A 23,048-nucleotide genomic window follows, 5' to 3' on the forward strand; every position below is an offset into this window, starting at 1 on the left:
TGTTGATCTTTCCCCTCCTGATCCCCAGGAATTATTTATGTATTAGGAATATGAGCCCTTTGTCTGTATTGCAAATATTTTTTCCTGTTTGTCACTTGCCTTTTTGATTTTGCTTGGTGTTCACTTTTGGGGGGAGGGGGCCATGCAGAAGTTTGGGGTTTTATGTAGTTAAATTTGTCGATCTTTTCTTTAACAGCTTCTGGATTTTGAGTCATGGTTCTCTATTCCAAGGTTATAAAGAATTCTGCCCACATTTTCTTCTAGTATTTTTATGATTTTATTCTTAACGACTAAATCTTGTATCCGGTTGGAATTTTTCCTAGTACAAGGTGTGGATTATGGATCCAAATTTATCTTTTTACGAATGGCTACCCTTTTGTCCCAGCTGCACTTATTAAAACCCCTAGATACCACCTTTATCATGAAAACTAATTTTAAGCTGTTTGGGATCATAATAGAAAAAGCTCTGTAATTTGTCAGTTTTACCCAGAATACCATTACAAGGGAAATTAGCTCTCAAGATATGATCTATTAACTTTGTGTTACAAGGGCGAGGTAAACTGTAAGTCACATAAGTAAAATATAAATTTACTTACGCCGACAAACAAACAGAGCCCCGGGGGACGGCTCACAACCTTGGAGAAAGCGGGGAGAAGTGGGCGCTGCTGAGGGAGCGCGTGGTGAGATTCCGTATTACATTTGCCTTGCAGATCTTCCCCGCCTTCTTCCAGGACCTAGGACTGCAGAGGGAACCACCATGGTGTTCCTGGGACCCCTGGCTGTCACCCTGTTGCCGCCCAGCCTCACACTGCTGGTGTTCCACCTGTCCAGCTCCCAGGATGTCACCCCTCAGCCCAGCAGTGAGTCACAGCTGTGCAGCCTGAGGGAACACCCCACTGTGGCCTTTGCAGGTGAGAACCACTTCCCACTCGCCCCTGTTTTGAGATGCCTGGTTCTAGAAGGACTTGGGTCTGGACTCGGCAGGGTCTCCGGCTCTCAGCAGTCCCGGATGTCCCCCTTGGGGATAGATGTAAGAAGGATGGGCCGCCATGGGCTGGAGGGCTCTGACTTGAGTCTCCTGACTGTTTATTTAAACTTTCATCCATGTTCACCGGGGGGAGGAGGGCCCATTTCTCTGGGATCCCTGTTAGAAGCAAGGGGGTGTGTGCCCTGGTTGGAGTGGGCAAGGGTTCTTTGGCCATCTCAGTTCTAGCTCTTCTGGAAGCATGATCTCTGTTTCGTAGCTCCCCTGGGAGGCAGAATGAAGATAACTCACCGCTTAGGAAGTGCTGGAGCTCTTCCTGCAGCAGCTTCCTGCTGCTCTAAGACGGTTGCAGGGACGCCTGTCTTCAGGGCCCTGGGAACCCACAGGGAAGGGGGGCTTGATGACTAATAACTCCCTTTGTCTGTCAAGGGAGAGCAAGAGAGGTCCTATTAAAGTGTTTCGCAGACTGGGATTTGTGAATCGCTGGACATTTTCTGAGGGGTCTATACATTCTCAGTAGAAGTTTCTAAAATGAATATACATGTATTCAATGATAATCTAAATCCCAAACAAAACACAAATACCACAACATCCCGGATGTCCTCCCATAACCTGGTGGCCAGTGTGGGGCTCCCCAGTGGAGCCACGATCACATCGACCCTTCCAGAACGGTCACCTGCATGGCAGCTCATGCTGGAATCTGCGGACGTAGCTTGAAGGGGTCCCCAGGTTCATAAGTCTAATAAACAAACACCTGCCCTATTTCTACATCACAATGACCCTAACAGGGAGGCAGGGCAAGGACCATCAATCTCCTTTAACAACTTGGAACACTGAAAAAAATAAAATAAAAATAAAATAAAATTAAGATGTCAAAAAAAACCCCAATTCAATCTTTTCCAACTTAAAACAAAACAAATGGGAGGGCTGAGGTATAGAGCTTTGGAGAGCTTTGTCTGAAGCAGGACTTAAGGGCGGGCATCCAAGGGCTCTTTCAGCCCCCATGGGGGAGTGACTGGAGCTCCTTCCGGGCCCCTGGGCAGGAGGATGAGAAGCCTTCCTCTGGGATTCCACACAGCTAGTCAAGGGGGGCAAGATGGAAACCGGAGCGGAAAAATAAATGGCAAGAGTCTGAGGCTGGCATGGGATTTGGGGGGTGGGGTGAGGTGGGGGGTGGCAAAGTTGGGGAGGCTGGGTTGGTTCAGAAGTGCGGGATTCCCAGCTGTGGGCTGGCTCCTGTCTCGGGGAGGAGAATCTACAGCTGTCTTCTCTCAGTGTTGTCTTGTTTGAGCTGGGATCCAAGGCTTTGAAGGCTTAAGTGGATTAAAGTAAATTAGCAGTGTCCTTAAGCCTACAAAACACGCGTACACTCTCAGACTTCTGATGGCTCCGAGTTCTGGTGCCTGTCACTGAAGGGAAGGACCAAGTAGGGGACAGAAAGGGTGGGATTCCAAGGGCTGTCCTCTTGTTGGACGCCCTGTGGCAACTCCTGATGGACCATTTCCTCTCAGGGGCCTTGCTGGGGGACATAGTTGGCCTGACCAATTCTGGGGGCAGGGACAATGGAAGGAGAGCATGGGAATTCCTGCCCCCCCATCCCCACCAAGCTGGTGTATACCTGTACTGGAGCCAACTGGGGAGGGAGTGGTAGAAGATGTGTTCCTCGAGTGCCTGGCTTCCTTGTCACCCTTTTTTTTCCCCTTGACACCATTTTTAATCTGCAGGTGTATAACACTTGAATGAAACTAACTTTCCGCCCACCCTCTTTCTGAATGGAGAAATGAGGCTCCAGCTGACATAGAGTAACTAAGCAATCCCCTTCCCCCCAGCAAGCAGAGATGGTCCATCATCTGGACTGACAGCCCAGGAGAGAAGCATCGTGTCTGCTTCTCCCCACCCCCGCCCCCCCAACCTTCCTGGCCTGCCCTCCACCCACCCAGTTCTCTACTCTGACAACTTTGTTTATCCACTCACCAAATTTTTTATTGAGCCCTACTTGACACCAGGGACAGAGATGGGTGCTGTGGGACATCAGGGGAGTGAGAGTCCCCTTTGGGTACTCGAATACCTCTTGTTCCTTACAGGTCACTCCCTTTGGTTCCCCAACGCTATTGGTCCTGGACCAGGACTGGATCTTTCATCTCCTCGCATCTTTTAGTACCGCTGAGCACACACGAGGGACTCAACTCATGTTGGGTGACTGGCTGTGTTCTGGGTGATGCCACGTTCCAGAGAAGTTGCCACACGACCAAGCCCAGTGCCAACCCCCAGCTCACAGGATTCCCTCAGATGTTACATTTTATTTCTGACTGATCAGTAGGCTTCCAGCCCTGTAGCTGTGAGTTCCCTTCTCCCCTGACACCTGGCTGATCTGTGAGTAACCCCTAAATGCCCTAGAGGAACTGCCAGTTGCAGAACCTGACAGGCGTTTTTCCATTTCGTAAGGTTAAATTTTCTCCTGTGGGTTTCTTTTAAGGGGGGCCCACCTGTATTTGTCTTTGGCCTGCACATGCTTCCTTCTGCCAGAGCATGGAATTTCTAGGAGGCAGGGAGAAGCCAGTATGGAGTTAACACTGACAGTGGTTAATCCACAAAGTGGGTAATTGAATTGACTATAATTAAAATCACAGGCGCGTCATGGAGAATGTCATTTTTCTCTTAAAGTCGCCGTCCAAAGCCTTCACTGCACACGGAGCTCAGAACGTGCTTGGTGTTTTAAAGACAGCCTTCCCTCTGGTCCTGTTTGCCTGTTTAATAAGAGGAAGCTGGCTCCCTTCCCGAGACAGCTCCCCCAGGATCATCGTGCTGCACCCGCTGCATCTCTCTCCCCTCACCCCTTTCCCCTTGCCCTTGTCAGGGGTCCCTCTGGGACCCAGGGAGAGGGACAGAAACTGGAAGGGGCCGCCACACTCCAACTCCTATCGCTGCCCCTTCCTCCCGTTGTCAGCCACCCCCGCTCCTGCTTTGTATTGTCTTCCCTTCCCCACCCCCCACCCCAGGAAAGGGCCTGAGTGAAGACCGGGCTGAGAAGTCCCCAGAGTTTCTTCTGGCTTGCTGCACACTCATCACACTACCTCCTCCCCTGCTCAGCTGCCCACACCTGGAAGATCCCCATCAGAGGGGAAGAGGAGAACTGAATGTGTGACCCAGTGTAACCCAGTTGCTACTGTTGGGGAGCATGCAGTCCAATGGGGACAGGCAAGCCCCTCGTATTCCGCACCCCCCCTGCACACACAGAAAACAGACTTGAGCACATTTAGAGCAACAAAAACATACAGTGTGAGTAAACCAGACAAGGTAGAGAGAATATGGAACAAAATAAACTCAGGGTGGGGAGATTACAATCTAGGAAGTCTTCCTGGAGGAGGAGGACCCTTGGCTTAGTCTCTAAGGTAGTATACTATCTGCCAGGATTTCTGAGGGTGGCCCTGAGGTCTACTAAAAACCCAGCCCACCGGACTCCCAATGTACTCCTTACACCGGTATTGCTCAGATGGCATTGCAAATTCATGACGATCCTGGCTAACCTGTAGTCACCTGCTGAGGGCCCAGGCAGACCCAAGGGGTTTGCTACATTTTGCTGCAGAGTTTCTTTCTTCCTCTTTTTTTTTTTTTTTAATCGTGCATATCACAGTTTTCTGAAAAACATCCAGCTCACAAAACCTCGCATTCTCCAGGGAGCGATTAAGTGTTTGCCTATCGTGCAGAAATGAAGGGCTGCTTTTACTCTGTAGTGGAGGATAATGAGCAATGATTTATTTCCCCTGGATTACACACACACACACACACACACACACACACACACACACCTCTGGACCTTCTGTGAGCCAGTTGCTAATGCATTGCGGGGAGACAGCACAGGGTCTCACATTTCCCCTCATCTTCATCCCCATTGACATAAAAGTTCTCTGCCCCATGGCTTGCTCATTGTTGGCCAGGTCCCTGCCCCCACCCCATGAGGCCAGGGCTAAGGGGAGCTGTTAAGGGACTGTGGACCCAGATAGGAGAAGGGGGTCTCCAGTGGGAGGGTAAGATGGAAGTTGAGCTAGGCACTGTGCCCCAGGCATACCCTCCTCAGACGACTGCCCATCCATCCAGAGGGCTGGGAAGTCTCTGCCCAACCCCCAATCCCGTGGTGGGCTTTGGCCTTCCTTGGAGACAGGACTCAGTACTGATCACACGCATCCCTATTATTCCCACTTCCATGGAGTCTTGTCCGAAAACTTGATTCTTCGTATACAGAAGGGAGTGAATTACTCATACATTCACTAGACTCCTTTCAGGTGCTGGGCAGAGCCTACAGATCTAAGAAGCAAGATCCTCCCTACCTCCCAGAGAAAACAATGGGACTAGACCCCCAACAAGATGGGGGCTTTGATGGCAGTAAAGTAGAGACCTTACCCTGGCTTGGAGGAGTCAGGGAAGGCTTCTCGGAGGAGGTGCAATGGGGATGGGGGTGAACAGGACTGTTCCACTGAGGAAGCACAGAGGGGCAAAGGTTTGCAGGCTTCGGTGAGAGAGATCTGCGCAGTGTTCTAGTTTAGTGTGGCTGGGGTGGTTGTTTGAGGGGGATGTGAAAGATGAAGCATCATTCTCTCGGTGGGTCACTAAATAGTTAACGTACCTGGCATTCAAACCGGGAAGGAAGACAGTGAGTGCAGAACCCAAAGGCCTTCACAGGAATTGCAACTTTTCCTTGGGGCAACTGGGAGCTAGTGAAGGGCTCTAAGCAGTCGACTGACATGAGTGGAAGCCGGGCTAGAGAGGATGCTCTTGGCACCAGTCCAGGCAAGAGACCCTAGTAGCTTGGAAGAGGAGTGGGGTCAGAGGGCAAGAGGGGTGGTTTTCTTGGAGGTGGAACAGTCGGGATTTGTGAGTGTTTTTAAGCGCTGGGGAGGGTCTAACAGGAGTCAAGGATACTTACAGTTTTCCCTTTGGATGGGTAGGGGTTAGGGGGAGCCCTTCTCCAAACTAGGGAACACAGCAGGAACAGTGACAACACCCCCATTCCCTGTCCCCCAGCTGGCTGCTCACAGAGGGGGCAGGTGGAACCGAGGTCTCGGGGGTGCCCCTGCTTCATTGCTCCCTGACTTCATGCTGACTTTAGCTCTTCCATTCTGTGGGTGGATGATGGTACAGCAGTAACCAGAATGGTTGCCTCTCCCTCCACCAGATCTGAAGCCGTGGGTCTTTAACTTCACCTACCCTGGAGCCCGGGATTTCTCCCAGCTTGCCCTGGATCCCTCCAGGAACCAGCTCATCGTGGGAGCCAGGTAAGGGGGTGTAGGAGGGCTGGTGCTGCCAGTGGCGGTGTGCTTAGAACTGGGTGGAGGGAATATTATTTGGGATGAGCCCACTATGGGCAGACCCTCTCTTGGGCCCAGGTTCCTTTTCTGTATCTGAATGTTTGTCTCCCACAAAAGGAAGCATTAGTTGAAGCAAGGTGGGGGGAGCAGAGGTGGGAGGTGACCTCTAGACCTCCAGATCTCAGCAAGCCATATTCCTTCATGGTTGGTAGTTACCGAGAGCAGAACACCTGCCGGCCACCTTCTACCCCCTGTCCCTACCCTGCTGCCAGGACTGCCCCGTCCATATCCTCCCCGGGAGCTCCCTGCAGAAAAGGTGCCCAGGAGCCCCCTGCTGGCTGGCCGGCCGCCTGCATCTGGGATGCCGGACTCAGGGCCACCGGCGTCTCCTGTGAAGCCCTTCACTTCCCTCTGCGCTGCTCATCTTGTTGAACCCCACTGTTCTGGCTCCACGGAGGACTTGTGGACGCAGTATGGAGTGGAACAGAAGGACATAGTTCTCACAAAAGCATGGACCATCGACTCTAGAAGGGAAGGGAGCTTAGAGACGTTCACTCCAGTGGGTCTCAAAGTGTGGTCCCTGGCGGGCAGGAGCAACAGTCCCTGGGAACTTGTTAGAAATGTAAATTCTTGGGCTCCACCCCAAGCCTGCTGAATCCGAAGTTTGGGGTTTGGGGGGGCAGCAATGTGTTTTAGGCAGCCCTCCTGGTGAGTTTGATGACTCTCAGGTTTGAAAACCACTAGTCTAATCCAACTGCCCTTGATTTAAGCATGAAGAGGCAAGGGACAGGAGAGGAGGAGGGGAGCTTCCCAAGATCACATGATAAGATGACAAGAGCGTACCACACATGCAGGAGAGCAGCCACAGCATGTAGTAAATGACACATGTAATAAGCCACCTCATCTTCACATTCGCCTCAGACAGGGTGTTCTGTGATTATCCCCATTGTATGGACTGGCACGCTGAGGCTTGGAAGGTTTGGGCCACCCGCCTGTGTTCACTTGGCTCTTTCTCACCCACTCTAGGGTTTTCCCACTCCGTGAGCCTGCCTGTGCCCTCAGAGACAGGGAAAGTCAGGCCTGGACTTGGTCCCTTGCAGCCCTCACAGCAAATCAAGTGGGTCCTCAGTTTCTTCTCCCCCTTTCTCTAGGTCACTTTCCTTCCTCCTTTTCTTCTGCTAGACGTTTCCCCCATTCTTTCTGAGCCCCTGGGTCTCTGGCATTCAGGCTGGGATATTTTTCACTCATGGATACCCTGTCTTATTCCATAAGGGATTTAGGGGCAGGTCAGCCTGCAGAGGTCTCTCTCTGTTCTCATCTCCCAGAAGAGCAGACTGAGAGCAATGCTGTGATGAATGATTTTTGATGGGATAATAATTAATAAAGTGATGCAATGCTTCCCCTAATTTTTTAAAGCTGTGAGCAGATGCTGGTGTTCCCTGAGAGCAGAGCCGGAGCCCATCTGTCCTCAAGCCAGGACGGAGGGGGCGGGGAAGCTCTGCAGGACAGGGGCTGGGGAGGTCCAGCAGAGGTCTGGAGCCAAGGTCACCAGGGAGGCTGCCCAGCCCCAGGACAGCGAAGAAGCTAAGTGGAGGCTGGGCCTGGAGCCACAGCTGGGGAATAGAAGGCCCTAGGCTGAGGTCTCCATCAGGCCCCCGGATTCATACAGCAGGGCCTCCCTTCTCCTGCTGGCTCACTCCACAACCTTTCTCCTCAATTCTCTTCTCAGTACAGCTGAGGTAGGCCAGAAAGTTCTAAAGCAATTATTCCTAATTATTCCTAAACACCTCAGTAACCAAAAGATGAACAGCCAAAAGAAGACATTAGAAGGAAAGAAAGAAAATTCTTAGGGAAAACCAAGACTTTACATCTGCTTGATACTAATAAAGCCTCTTAGCACACATCACACCATTCCCCTGCCTCACAGCCCTGTGAAATGAGAAAGGCAGATGTTTGTTTCTCCATTTCCCAGATGCAGACACTGAGGCTCCCAGAAGGTGCCCAGCAGGTAGCCGAGCCGGAATTCTCCCTGCCTCTGCCGCGGGGTCTGGTCAGTGAGCTTCCAGTCACTTTTGCGTGGCCCTGCCGCCCTCCATGTCTGTGATGAGTCACAGCTCCAGAGTCCATGCAAAGCAGTGTCCCCAGTGCCCGCCGCTCACTTCTTTTTTGCTCTGTGGAATGTTCTAGTATCTGGATACACCACAGTGTATTGACCCGTTCACCCGCTGAAAGGCCTCTTGGTTGCTTCCGAGTGTGGTCAATTGTGAATCAAGGTGTGAAAAACATCCATGTGCAGGCTTCTGTGTGGACACGTTTCCTTATTTAAGGTTTTCGAGCAGCAGGCCGATGGGATAAAAACAGCATTTGGGGTCGATGAGGCTGGCAGCGCTCTGTGGACTGGGTGGTGTGGGACAGGAATCGGAAGGGGATGGATTTGGTGATCTGGGCAAGAGGAGACATGGCAGTCCAGGGAGGTGGTCGTGGGAAGGTCAGATCCAGAGTCCCTGCAGGAGGGATGGCAGGAGATGACGAGGCAGACGGGACTTGGAGGGGCCCAAGGCCCCGTGTCGGGAGAGATGGCTGGCCTGTCTGAGGCACGGAGTGCGTCGGGTTGGAAGGAAGGAGATGGCTCATTAGCAGGAGGTCCATGAGGCTCCCAGTTTAACAGAAGTGGGCTCCCTGGCTGGGAAGATGGTGGTGGGGCTGCTCCCTGGCCCTGCCTGCACCGCCAGTGGGCAGGGACAGTGTGGGCTTCAGGACTAGACAAGTCTGGGTTTTAATCCCAGCTCCTTTGCTTACTGTCTCTGCTGCTCAGACCTTGATCCAACGTGTTTCCTCATCTGTAAATGCAGTTTTCTCTCTCTACTCCCGGGGTTGCTGGAAGGTCAAAAGAGCCAGTGGGGGTGAAGCTCTCCCTGGGGTTGGCCTACCATAGGCCCTCTGTACTCTGCACCCAGCCCCGCATGAAGCAGGAGCCAAGAAGCTGCTTCCTGGGGACCTATCAGCAGAGCCAGCTTGACTTATGATTTCTGTCTCTGTTTTCACAGGAACTACCTCTTCAGACTCAGCCTTGCCAATGTTTCTCTCCTTCAGGTACATTTGCCTCCTTTCCCTTCCCTTCCCTTCCCTTCCCTTCCCTTCCCTTCCCTTCCCTTCCCTTCCCCTCCCTTCCCTTCCCTGTGATTTCCCTGGGGTTTGGGACCCGGGGCTGGGGTAGCAGAGCGAGCAAGATTCAAAATTCAGCAAAAACAGGAGCCCCATGGGCATGGACTCAGACTGGCTTCCAGGTAACTGGGGGAAGGTAGCTGCAGGTGGGGACATGGCCACATAAACACAGAGACACCCGGGGCTCCTGCATCATGGAGAGGGGCTGCTGCCGCAGGAGAGAAGGAGCACGTGGGTGGGGATGACCAGCTGGCCCTGTTGGCCTGGGAAGGAGGGGTCCCAGGGTGCAGGAATTATGGTGCGAAATCTGGGACATTATTGGGCAAACTGGAATGGTTGGTCCTTCTTAGTCCTACAGGAAGGTCTGAGTTTTGGCCTCGAGAGAAAGGGTATCCCTGGTTCCTTTCTTAGCTTGGCCTGAGTGATCCCATTCTAACGCAGCATTTTCACTGAGCTGTGATTGATTTATTATCTGCTGCCAAGAAGGACTCCCCAAGCATAATTCCCTAAGTGCTCTGGGAGGCATTTTAATGGGACTCCTTGATCCAGAACATTTATCCCAGATTGAGAAACAGATGCCAAACCACCTCTGCAGAGGCAGAACATTCTAGAAAAAAGTCCATCTCTTCCTCAGTGAAGGAAAAGACTCAGTTCTTGTGTCTGGGAGGCTTGAGTGTTTATTTCATCAGAACTGGGGTGGGGGTGGGCAGGGGTTCTAAGATAAGCAGACCCTGACCTCTAGAGCTCACAGTGTAGCCAAGACAAGATGATGAGTGCTGCCTCGGACCTTATTATGGAACAGTTATAGGAGGTGGTCAGGTGCTGGGCTGTGTGGTACAGCATTTCACAGCAAAAGGCATTTGGGGAAGGGGGCACCTCCTTGGTGAGTTGTTGTGACATTCTGGTCTGGTTTCTTCCAGCTGTGTCTGGGTGTCTACCCACAGGGGCCACGTTGCAGCTGGTTGCCAGAGGGGCGGGGAAAGACAGCAGAAAATGTCCAACCATCAGAAGGGAAGGGCCCAGAGGACCTAGGACAAATTGAAAGGAGAATGCCACTCATCCATTTATGGGTCCATCTATCTTTCAGTCCTTACCTTAAGCAGCCAAGCCGCCCTCTATTCATCCACCCACCCACCCAATAAACATTTATTGAGTACCTACTGAAAGCCGGGTCTGGTCTCAGGCATGGTACTAGGCATTTGAGATCCAAAGGTGACCCAGGCTCAGTCACTGGCCTCAGGAATAACCAGGTGAGATCACAAATGATTCTCTCTCCTGGATGGGGTATCTGTGGCATGGTCCTGGGTCTGGGCTATGGTAGCTTCCAGTGGCTTGCCAGCTTGGTAACAAGCAGCCCGTCCAGAGCTTAGTCACCATTTGACAGCCACAGAAAATGAAGCCAAGATGCCAAGCCCAGCAGGTCAGGGCCTGGGGAAAGTTGGTGCTGAGGTGGTTGGAAGTGGGTGGAAGGAATTGGATCCAGGAGCCCTGCCCTGAGCTCAGGCGGTTGGCTTTTTGTTAGGTCCCCAAGGTCTGCAAATGAAGGTCTTCTAGGAGTAGTACTAGAGCAGTAAAGCGGCCAAAGAGAGAAGGAGAAACGGATGCACAGAGATAAAAACGATGCAGTGGGAAGCGTGCAGGGTGGAGTGAATGCTAGGTTCAGCGACGGCCCAGAGGCATGATAACCCATCAGGCTCTGCATGGTCTGCAAAGCTATCTCGGAAAGCTTCCCTTGGACCGGAGCTTGAAGGATGGGGGTTTGCCAAGCAACTGAGGGGGGTACACGGAGGTGTGAGATAGCATGGGGTGCTGAGGGGCCCAGTGCTCAGGATCATGGAGTGTGAGTGGGAGAGGGGTGGCAGGTGAGGCCTGGGGAAAGAGAGGGGCCACATTGGAGGGTCTTCACTGCTGAGCTGAGGAGTCTATATGTTAATTTGAATGCAATGGGGCTCACCAAAGTGTTTTAAGCAGAGAAGTGGCATGACCAGTTTTGGTGTTTGGATCACTTGGCCTGGTGCAGGGAGTGGATTAGTGGAAGATCCAGTTAGGAGGCAACTGCCAGAACCCAAGTGAGTAGTGGGGAAAATGGAACTAAGGCAGTGGAATGGGGACAGAGAGAAGAGAAAGATCTTCAGGGGACAGAAACATAAAGGGTCACAACATCAAATGCACCCAGCACAGTCTTCCGCGTGAAGGTGACCCCTGGAGTTGGGGAAGTTAGCAGCCCTGGAGGGCTTAGCCAAAGTCTTGAGCCCCGGTGGTGCCATCTAGGTTTCTGGCTTCCAGAGCTGGGTAGCACAGATCAGCTTGGGAATGGAGCTAGCCTGGCTAGTGGCTAGTGGCTAGCCAGTGGCTAGTGGTTCACCCTTCGCTGCCCACTAGAATCATCAGGAGAGATTTAAAAAACACTGATGCCTGGGTGCCACCCTCAGAAATTCTGACTTGATTGGTCGAGGTACAGCGGGGCACTGGGATTTTTTAAATCCTGGGTGATTCCAGTGTGCAGCCAAATTTAGTATCTTTTCTGTAGGTGCTGCCCAGCTGGTTTGGCCTCCCCAGGTGTCCTTGACAGCAGATCCCGGGTCCCACACCTGATCAGATGTTAGGACTCTCTGGCTTGCTGATGAGGCCTGGCATTGGGTTCATCCCTCTCTGTGATGACCTGGCCTCAGCCCTAGGAAGAGACCTTATGCTGGCCCCATAGGCGCACTGGGGGCTCACGCTGGGGGCGGGGCTCAGCAAATCAGCCACAAGTTCACCAGGAATTGGTTTTACCACCTTCCAAGGGGGTCTCTTTGGGGTCTGATCTCAGGAGTCCAGAGTGGATTCTCCACAACAGAACTCAGGAAAGGAAACAATACTTTTCATGCCCACATTCCCACTATAGTGGGTACCTTCTGGCCACAAAGTGGAGAGAGGGAGAGAAGTTGGAGTGAGCTGCGTACCATTCCCTGGAAAGGCTGAGGGGGAACCCCAGCCTCCAGTCCCCTGGTCTGTCATCTGGCCTGGTGAACAAGCCCTGACTTTTGACCACAAAAGCCTGACCTCAGCAAGTGCCCTTCCATTGCCCTCTCTGGGGCTTTGGGTCCCTGCTTATAAGCTTTCAGTCTGCAGCATCTGCCATCCCAAAGTGGAGCAGACCACTGCCCACAGGAGGGAGGAAGGGCCCAGCAACCCCCCTTCCGCCCGGCTTCCTCTACTCCCTATATGCCCCGGGGGTCCCCATGGCTCTAACTCTCCTTACAGCCAACTGATCACCCCACTGGCCCCAAGGTAGGATTTAACCAAACTTAAAGTTCCATGCTTTATTGATAGTTTAAATAATTAAAGAAAAACCTAAATACAAACAGTTTATGCAAACCAGCGTCCATTAAAAGGACTTCTAAGTACCTGACCCCTATTAAACAATTTATGTAAACAACTATTCCTTCAGGAAAATCGAAATGCTGAGCGTGCTAAAGGGAGGGGAGATGCGTGAAGCAGCACAGAAGGCATGTGTGCGCGTGCACCCGTGTTTGTGTGTGTGCGTGTGCGTGTGTGTGTGTGTGTACTCATGCTTGTGGACAGGGAGGGGAAGTCAAATCACCTCATCTGTGGAGGTTATTTATTAGTGTAACTTAAACTGGTTTGGGGAAAGAAAAGGTGACCAGTGGTCCACAGTGTAAGGGGCTGCTGTGTGATGAGCTAACTTGGGTTTGACAATTTTCTGCCCTTTGCTGGAGGGGTTCCAGGGGATGAGTTGACTGGCAGCCTAATTGCAATGGATTTATGACCTTGGGCTGCCAGATGTCCTGAAAGTGCAGAAACGCGGACTGTTCTGCACATACATGTCAGCACGCATATGGGGCTTTGTTCGGCCTTGGCAGTGAAGCTGATTCTGAGCTCTCTTCTAGTTATCACTACATTCTCCAGGCTCGTCTGGCAGCGATCAAGTTCTTTGAAATCTAACTTCTGCTGAATAGTGGACTTAATGCTCAGAGGATATTTTAATGTTGAGCCATTGTCACTGGCATCCAAGGGAGGTGCTGAGTCTCTGCAAGGAGATTCTCCAGTTCCTGACTAACTCGTCCGTTCTCTCCCATAGCAAAAAACCATGTAGTTACCAGATATTGCCATACTGGAATTTCTGGGACGGTCCTAGTTTAAAGCTTTATGCGTGGCACATTGCTTGACCATACATGTCTATCTCCACATCTTCACAAAACCCACTAAAAGGATGGTGAGGAATTTTTAATTGTTCGGATCCACAATGACAGAGAGACGTCAATGGAGAAGAGATTAAACACATTTCAGGGAGATGGGACATGGATGGACAGTCATAACTGATTCAGCAGAGCAGAACAGTTTACAGAGGAAAATATGGCAGAGAAGTAAGCTGAACCCCCCACCCCCGAAGGGCTCAGAAATTGGGTTGCTAGGTATTGTGGAATGTGAGGATGATATATAACAATAAGAGGGGGAACTAGTTGGAATTGTCTAAATTGAGAGGTTGGAATCCAGAGCTCCTATCCCATCCCACATAGCAGTCCCATCATCCATTTTACCCCTCCCCCAACAAAGGGAGACTAAGACCCTTTCTCTAAAGAGCTAATTGGTGGGTCTCCAAAATTTAAGACTCCAAGAAGGCTAAAGGACACTAATGGGGTATGCCGCTAAAACAGTGTTTCTCTCCTTTCTCTCTTTGTGCAATTTACTTGTTGAAGAAACCTGGTCATTTACCCCATAGAGTTTTCCACAGTCTGGATTTTGCTGATTGCCATGCAAGTGGTACATCGTAACACGTTCCCCTATTCTCTGGATCATCTGTAAATTGATTGCTAGATCTAAAGACTTTATTCAGTTTAGATTGTTGCAAGATTGCTTACTTCGTAGATATTATTGTGTGCTTTTTTTTTAGGACACACAGAATACTCTGTTTTTTTCAATGTTAGTAGCCATTGATGATTGTTTCCCAGATCCATTAATTCTGCAGATGTTACAATGTATGAGCTGGACTTCTACAAAGAAGAACTTTTCATCTCCTATTTGGTTACTCAACCATACAGTTCTATAGGAAGCACAGGATAAATTTTGATGCTCTTTATTTATAACTTTTCAAAGAATTTGCTAGTGTCTGTCAATGATCAGTCTGTCAATGATGATCAGTTAATTTTATTCTTTTCTTCTTATTATTACAAACTCAAAATGGCTTTAAATATTATTGATGTGTTTCAGTGCATTAGAGTTATCTTTCATGACTATCCCATCTCTGCCAGTAGGGGGCCTCTTCATTTTAGTTCCCGGGTCGTCTGACATCATGACCCTGGTTGCCTTTGGTTGCATCTTTGCTGTTTGATGTGAGGAGATGTTCCAAACTTGCCTTGTTGTACATTTCCTAACCCCAGACCTGGAATCAGCCATTACTCTAAGAGGCCATTTCCTTTCCGTGGGAAATAGCTAGTGGATTTATTTTTAAATATTAAAAAATAGCCCCAAATCACCAGACCTATCAGGAAAGCCTCTAAAGGGAAGGAGAAAGACACACACACACAAAAAAAAAACCAACCAAACAAACAAAACAAAACAAAATAGAATTAAGAAAGCTGTAAGAAAACAGGGACAATAAAAAAAATAAGAAAACATTTTTTAAAAGGAATTAGAAAAAACGAATTGAATCTTCTGAGACATAAAAATGTTTTGTAAAACAATAAATTAAAAATATGGAAATTTAAAATGTGATTGGGGAAATAAAAATTGAATCAAAGCAATAAAAGATGAGGTTGAAGAAAAATCTCCCACAAATTAGAACAACAACAAAAATAAGTAATGAAGAACAGGAGAGAAATAACAGAAAATTAGAGGATCAACGGAAAAGGCCAACAGTTGACTGCATTAATGAACTACAAAAAAGGGAACCGAGGAAAAGGCGAGGAAGAAATTAAAGATGAAATTGCATAAGAATATGTGCCAATGCAGAGGGCCAGTCTTCACATTGAAAGGGCTGAATGAGTTCCCAAAAGGGACATGCACTAAAGCACCTCAGTGTGAAATTTCAGGATATTGTTATGAAAGAGAAGACCCAAAAACCTAGAGTCTAAAGAAAAAGAAAATGGTCACTAGAAAAGTTGGGGAGTAAGAATTACATCAAACTTTGGGGCGCCTGGGTGGTTCAGTTGGTTAAGCATCTGACTCTTGATTTTGGCTCAGGTCATGATCTCAGGGTCGTGAGATCCACACCCACGTCTGACTCTGTGCTGAGCATGGAGCCTGCTCAAGATTCTCTCTGTCCCCATCTCCTCAAAAAAAAAAAAAAAGAAAAAGAAAAAGAAAAAGAAAAAAAAAAGAATTACATCAGACTTCTCATAGCAACACTGGAATCTAAAAGACAATGGAAGAACAAATGTCTTTAAAATTTTGAGTGAAGATTATTTCCAACCTAGAACTCTGTATCACAGCTACTGATCAAGTATGAAAATAGATGAACCAGACACGCAAGAATTTAAAAAAATTAATCTGCCATGGGGAACCTGGCTGGCTCAGCCAGAAGACCATGGGATTCTTGATCTTGGGGTTGTGAGTTTGAGCCCCATGTTGGGTGTGGAGATTACTTAAATAAATGAATAAATTAAAACTTAAAAAAAAATGATCTACTATGTTCCTTTTCTTAGGAAGATACTGAAGATGTGTTTCACCAAAATAAGCAAGTAAATCAAAAAAATGGGAAACATGAGACTTAGCAAAAAGGAAAGGAGAGAAGGTAAGTCCCGGGATAACAACCAAATAGGAGACCCCAGGAGAAACCAGTGCACACTGGGGCAGGAGGCCAGAGGCTGGGGTAGGAGGGAGAGGACAGGAATGAATGGATGATCAGAACCATTTGTATTTACATGATACAAATGATATTGAGAGGGATTTGTAACACCTGTTGAACACTTGGGAAGAAATTAATGGTAAGTACATCGCAAAACAAGCAAATGAAGAAAACCAAGGCAATTATTCAGTCCAGGAAAACAAAAAGTTGGTCAAGAAGAAAACCTCATCAGAATAGACATGATTGTATGGACTCTCAGATGCACATTTTCACATTTTAATGAGTCTGAAATCAGGCCATGTCTTTCTGTGGCATCTTACAGTTACCGTCAGCCAGACTGTCGTCCTGATTGAGTTGTCCTCGCCTATGCAGGCGTGAACTTGGTCATTATTCTGATAACAGCAACCCATTGACATTTCAGGCCACAAACCATTTTAGGATCATATGAGGAGGGACTATGAGTCCTGATTTTTTGGAAAACTTTCTGTGGACACCTTCTGGTAAGACCAAGAAAGTACCAGCATCCCAACTTACAGAATGGGATCCATAGCTTGGAAGAAAATTCTGGAGACCAGAGTGGAATACCCTTTAAAAACTGCTGCATCCCTGAAGCCCAAGGCAGTTCAAAAACATGATCCCTGAAAACGAGCAAACAGAACAAATGAGCATGGACCACTGAAAAGTGACTCAGAAGAGGCAAACTGAATTCAAAGAAGCTTTAAGAATACTTAATTAAGCTTGTTTCCATTTTTCTTTTTTGTACACACAAGATTGATAGATAACAATTGTAAGTCTAAATAAGAGCACGTTCAATAAGTTTACATTAAAAATTTAAGGAATAAAGATTTGATTGGCAATATATTTCCTTTCTTGGTGTTTCATATTGCAATCAATGGTGTTTTATATTCAGCGAAATCCAGGGTACTGGTTGGTAGTAGTGAACAATTTGTATATATTCATAATAATGCAAATACCAATGTTGATTTTAATTTAAAAACAAATAACTATTTTAACATTTTAAATAGTATTATATAATTACAATGAGAGGATGGGGAGAAGGGAAATATATGTGTGCTTTGGGCTGGGGGAGAATGAAATGGGTGATTGGGAAAAATCTTTACCTCCATAACAGGAAGTCAGAAGAGAAAGTCTGAGATTGATACATATTTTTGAGAAATTGGATTAAAAAATTAAATTAAAAGAAATTCTATTAAAACATACACATAGACAGAAACAGCTAAAAGCATTGAAAGTAGTTATCCTTAGGAAATAGGATAGGGGTGGAGGAGGAGTGGGTTGTCGGTTTTTGTTTTTTATTAATTAATTTTTTGTATCATTTGACTTATTCAACTCTGTACATCATTACTTGGATATAAATGATTTTTAAAATAAAATAAAAATTTTCAAAATGACTCAAACAAGCCTGTTCTGTGCTGTTATCATTATAAATATACATATCCTTTTCAGGCCATATGTTCTAACTTTGGGCTTGAGAAATGTATTCACTGTGAGTGAGAAGCTGCAGGATGTAACAGAGAGGGCTCAGCTCTGGTGCTAACTGTCTGGGTTTGTATCTTAGGTTTGTTGCTTACTGGCTTTGTGACCTTGGGCAAACTGCTCAACCGCTCTGACCTTCATTTTCCTCACCTATAAAATGAGCAAAAGTCTACATGTCTCACTGGCGGTGAGGATCCAAGAGGGAGGTATTGTCAGTGCCTGTCTGGGTGTTCAGCCCAGGGTAACTTGAACTGCTTTTGATGGTGCACAACTGTCCTCCCTACCCACCCAATGGAACACCCACCCCCTTATGAGCAAGACCCCTTTGCCCACCAGCTCCCAGCCGCCCCCCCACCCCCACCCCGCAGTTTCCCACTGTCTGGAGCTTCAGGCCCAGACCTCTGCAGTGTCTGTGGGCCATTGCTCTTGTACATCAGGCTCCCATCAGGCTCCCATCAGGCTCAGCCAGGGAGCTGATGGGGGTCTGAGGATGACAATGGTTCCATTGTTCCTGTCCAGATAAACCCTATGGCTCTGAGGTCAGATACCAGGGGTCCTTTGCCCTCCAAGGTCTGGGAGCAGAGGCCTGCCTGTGCTCCAGGCCTGGCGTGGCAGGAGGAGCCCAGCCTGCTCATAGTGCTGACGGAGCCATGACCAACTTGTACACCACCACCCCCCCTTCCTGATTCCAGGCTCTGCAGGAGTCAGCCCTCCCTCTGCCCCACAAAGCAGCCGCCTGGGAGCTGTGGGTGGACAGCAGCCTGCTGCTTCCTCTCCCAGCCTCCTTCCCCTCCCACACCCTGGCCCTGGAGCTCTGCAGGCAAGAAGGAGCTTTGTGAGAAATTAAAAGCAGGTTGGCTTTGTTGTTGTTGTTGTTTCCTGTTTGGATAGAAGGCCTGCTTGCTCCAGGCTCCCTCTCCCAGGGCAGGTAGGCAATTCATGTTTATCCATGTGACCCAGAAATCTATAAGGAGCCCCACTCCAGGGCTGGTGGCGTTGCCAGGACATGGAGGGTAGCGTTCCTCCTGCCGCTGCTCTTCAGAGGCTGGGAGGGATGTGAGAGAGTAGAGCCAGAACGGGTGAAGAGGAAGGGGGGTTCCTCGGTGGAACAGCCCTCTCCTAATGCCAAGAATACTGGGGAACACAAGTCCCTGAGCAAAAGCCCCATCCCCAAGCACCCCATGGTGCACCCCACGACAGAGCAGGAGTCATGCTACAAGGGAAGCAGGCAGCACAGCGTCGGGGAAGGGGGAGCAATTATGAAACAGGAAGCCTGAGGTTCTGAGACAGTGGGATGAAGAGAAAAAACACACAGAGCCTCTGAATCAAGAACCTGGGTTCCAATCCCTGCTCTACCACATGGCAGCAGCAAGTCACCCAGAATTGGAGTTTCTTTACCTGTTAAGGAAAAACAAAACAAAACTAAACAAAACACTTTGCAGGATAATGGTGGGAAAATGAAATAGGTCTGTCTCTAAGGTTTGCAAATCTAGCCTTTCCTCCCTCCCCTCCTCCTACCCATTTGAGGGCCATCTGGCCCATAAGGGAGGCACATTTTCCATCTCCCACTCTGGGTCTGGGGTGGTCCTGAAGGTCCTCCTTGGCCACTTCCAGCTCCCTGGCTGGCCTGGGGGAGGAAAGAGGGGGAGGTCCTAGGACAGCTGCTTGGGGATGGTTCAGCAAGACATTGTTACTGCAGGCCTCCCTGACCCAAGTGGGTGGGGACAGTGTTGGACTGAGGGGACGTCCTCCTTAAGGTCTCTGTGTAAGGAGATCTGGCAGCCCTCTGAGTCCACATGGATGCAGTGAGGGGGACCCTTACCCCACTGGCTGTCACGGACCCTTTCCCAGCTCCGGTCTTCTCCCAACTCCCCCTACTACCTGCCCGGCAGTGAGCGGCACAGCCGTGTGATGTCTGTGTGCTCCTCCCACAGGCCACAGAGTGGGCCTCCAACGAGGACACGCGCCGCTCCTGCCAAAGCAAAGGGAAGACCGAGGTAGGTGGCTCTGGGGGTCTAGGGGCCTGACTCAGAGCTGGCGGGAGGCTTGACGGAGGGGCACCGTGTAGGGACGAGCCCGCCTGCGGAGAGGCCCAGCCTGGAGGAGTGTGTGTGGGGGGGTGTTCTGGGGGCAGTTAAGGAGGCAGCACTGAGCGTGGGAGCAGGCACTGATGGAGTGGGCTGACCTGGGGGCGGAGGTGTGAGAGGAGGGGAGGTCCACAGAGGCAACCTGAACTTCAGAGCAGGGTGAATCAGGGGCAGAGGGGAGTGTTCTCAGATGTCTGTGGTGCAGTGGTGTGAAGGAAGGACAGCCAGGCCCACACGAGGTGCACGGGTCCCTCTCTTACTTCTCTATTCCGGTTGCTTTAGGAGGAGTGTCAGAACTACGTGAGAGTCCTGATTGTCACTGGCCGGAAAGTGTTCATGTGCGGGACCAATGCCTTTTCCCCCGTGTGCTCCAGCAGACAGGTGGGGCCCCCTTGGGGTAAGGCAGACTCCAGAGGTCACAGAGGGGTGCCTGGGTGGCTCAGTCATTTGGCTCAGGATCGTGGTCCTGAGCTCATGGGACTGAGCCCTGCTTCAGGCTCCCTGCTCAGCGGGGAGCCTGCTTCTCCCTCTTCCTCTGCCTGCCGCTCCCCCTGCTTGTGCTCGCGCGCTCTCTCTGTCAAATAAATAATAAAATATTTAAAAAATAAAAACAGTGAAGAGGGCACGGAGAGATTCTCTCAACCAGGCACCACAAAGCGTTGGACTGGGGTTGCCAAATTTAGTAAGAACAAAAAACCTCAAAACAAAAAAAGAATGCCCTGTTAAATTTAATTTCAGATAAACAGCAAATTATATTTTAGCTTAAGTATATCCCATGCAAACTTTGGGACATACTTAAGCTAAACAGTAATTCATCAAAATTTAAATTTAACTGGGTCTGCTATATTTTGTCAGTCAACCTCACCTTGGAGGGTCCTGACTTGGGAGTGGGGCAGGGAACAGAGGCCGAAGGAGCTCCTGGCACAACCTCCTCCCTCCATGATGGCAGGTCTCTCAGAGGGATGACGGGGGGGGGGGGGGGGGGGCGCGGTGAGGAAGAGGTTGGAGACAGGGTGACCAGGGACCCAGAAAGAAGCAAACTCTGGGGCTCGGGGTGGGGGGAGGGGAGAACATGCAGCCCCTGGGTCTCAGGGAAAAGTGCCCCTATCTCCCCATCATCCCCAGGTGGGAAACCTCAGCCGGACCATAGAGAAGATCAATGGTGTGGCCCGCTGCCCCTACGATCCGCGCCACAACTCCACAGCTGTCATCTCCTCTCAGGGGGAGCTCTATGCAGCCACCGTCATTGACTTCTCAGGTCGGGACCCCGCCATCTACCGCAGCCTGGGCAGCAGGCCACCACTTCGCACCGCCCAGTATAATTCCAAGTGGCTCAATGGTAAGGGGGCGCAGGCCCAAGGGTGGGGGGGTCTCCTGCCAGCCAGCCTGCCCTGACCCCTATCGATCCTCATCCGTGCCCCGCCTCTGAAAGGGATCACACCTCCTCCCTCGAGATGCCCAGAATTGGGCCAATGTTTCGCCAAGGACAGTAGTACATTGGAGATGGATTTCAGATGAAATCACAGTTGTACCAGAACAAATGGAGAGGAGGATATGAGGGCCGAGGAGGAGTTGGGAATTCATTAGGAGAAAGGGTTATAGGAAAGAACGGATTAGGAGAGGGCAATAGGAGTTTCCTTTCCCTTGGAGTTGAATTCCTGCTTCTCCACTGACTGGCTGTGTGGCCTTGAGCACGTACTTGACCTCTCTCTGCCATAATGTTCTCATCCGTAATCAGAGGATAATCACAGTACTTACCTCATAGGTTGTTAAGAGGATCATATAAAGTACTTACAGTAATGTCTGGGGTGCAGTGAGGGCTCAGTAGCTCGTATTAACTATTATTATAACTTTGTAGTGGAGATGGGAACAGGGTTAACTAGAGCCCCCAGGGCCCCCAACTGTCCAGGGGTGTCAGGATGCCCATCTGGGAAAACGGAAGTCAACTCTGCCCCTTCCTCCCCGCTGGCCTGACCCACCTCTTTGTTCCTCTTCTGCCCCGCAGAGCCAAACTTCGTGGCAGCCTATGATATTGGGCTGTTCGCATACTTTTTCCTGCGGGAGAATGCGGTGGAGCACGACTGTGGACGCACTGTGTACTCCCGGGTGGCCCGAGTGTGCAAGAACGACGTGGGAGGCCGCTTCCTGCTGGAGGACACGTGGACCACGTTCATGAAGGCCCGGCTCAACTGCTCCCGCCCAGGCGAGGTCCCCTTCTACTACAACGAGCTGCAGAGTGCCTTCCACCTTCCTGAGCAGGACCTCATCTACGGGGTCTTCACCACCAACGTGTGAGTCCCCGGCCCGCTGCCGTCCCTTCTCCGCCTCACGGACCAGTGGGGTCGGACACGTCCCTCTCTCTGGGCCTCCGTTTCTCCTTCTGTAAAGTGGGGAGTGCAACAGCCCTCCAGCTGGTCTTTGGGGTGAACTTGCTCCCAGATCCCACACTCCTCCCTTGCTGTGGCTTGCTGCCTTTGGAGGGGGAAGCACTTTTTCCGGATTGTTGAAGGGCAGGCCGAGGCCAGATCTGAAGAAAGTAAGTGGAGCTGGATTATGGCTCCGTGCAGGGAGAAACTGCTGGGGGGAAGGAAAATGGCCTGCCTTGGATGAGGGGATAGCAGCCCTGGAAGGGTCCAGGAGCAGCCCGCTATGGGCAAGCTCAGAGAGAATTCTTTCTGGTCCCTTCCACGATCCTGCTAAACCTAAGCAGCAGAGTCTTCTGGCAGTCCTGCCGGCACTGGGAGACACAGGCTGGGACTCGGAGCCCCTTTTGTTTCCTGGGTGTGAGGAAGGGTAGCCCTCCTGGAGATCACGAGGCCCTCCTGGCCTCATCCCCTTCTGTGTAAAGGCTGACCCAGTCAGGTGATTGTCACGTACAGAGTGCTGAACAGGCAGCAGAGACCGAGGAACATGTTTGTTGTACAGAACTCTGTGTGGGATTCTTGGTGAGGACCTCGGAAACATGTGAGCCTAGGGTGCCATGTGCTTACTCTGGGCCCCCAGCAGCAGGGACTGGAGGAGGGCCAGGCTAGCTACAGGAAGCATAGTCTGAGGCAATGGACAAGGATGAGGGTAAAACTGGGAAACAGGAGCAGAGAGGCCATCCAAGGCAGGGGAAAACCCAGGCATCGCAGTCCATGCAGGCCATGAGCCAACCGCCAGGAATTAGTGACCAGTCCAGCAGCTGGCACCAGAAAGAGGACAGCCATGAGGCAGGG

At 50.2% G+C, this 23,048-nt stretch overlaps 1 protein-coding gene across 2 annotated transcripts in view; it reads left to right on the forward strand.

The window, feature by feature from the left end:
• Nucleotides 1-718: 718 nt before the first annotated feature.
• The window catches only part of SEMA5B (semaphorin 5B), a gene marked incomplete at both ends in the record, with an annotated part of 36,923 nt that continues 14,593 nt past the window's right edge, over nt 719-23,048 (forward strand). Inside the window, 7 exons of one of the 2 annotated variants that reach the window (XM_080825375.1) lie at nt 719-911; nt 6,159-6,258; nt 9,339-9,384; nt 19,678-19,740; nt 20,113-20,211; nt 20,956-21,169; nt 21,836-22,121. In XM_080825375.1, coding sequence (XP_080681501.1) covers nt 758-911; nt 6,159-6,258; nt 9,339-9,384; nt 19,678-19,740; nt 20,113-20,211; nt 20,956-21,169; nt 21,836-22,121 — 962 coding nt within the window. The remainder of the gene's footprint in view (nt 912-6,158; nt 6,259-9,338; nt 9,385-19,677; nt 19,741-20,112; nt 20,212-20,955; nt 21,170-21,835; nt 22,122-23,048) is intronic. The other variant, XM_080825374.1, reaches the window with a different exon arrangement.

The sequence above is a fragment of the Martes martes genome (assembly GCF_963455335.1).
Source record: "Martes martes genome assembly, chromosome: 1".
NCBI lineage: Eukaryota > Metazoa > Chordata > Mammalia > Carnivora > Mustelidae > Martes > Martes martes.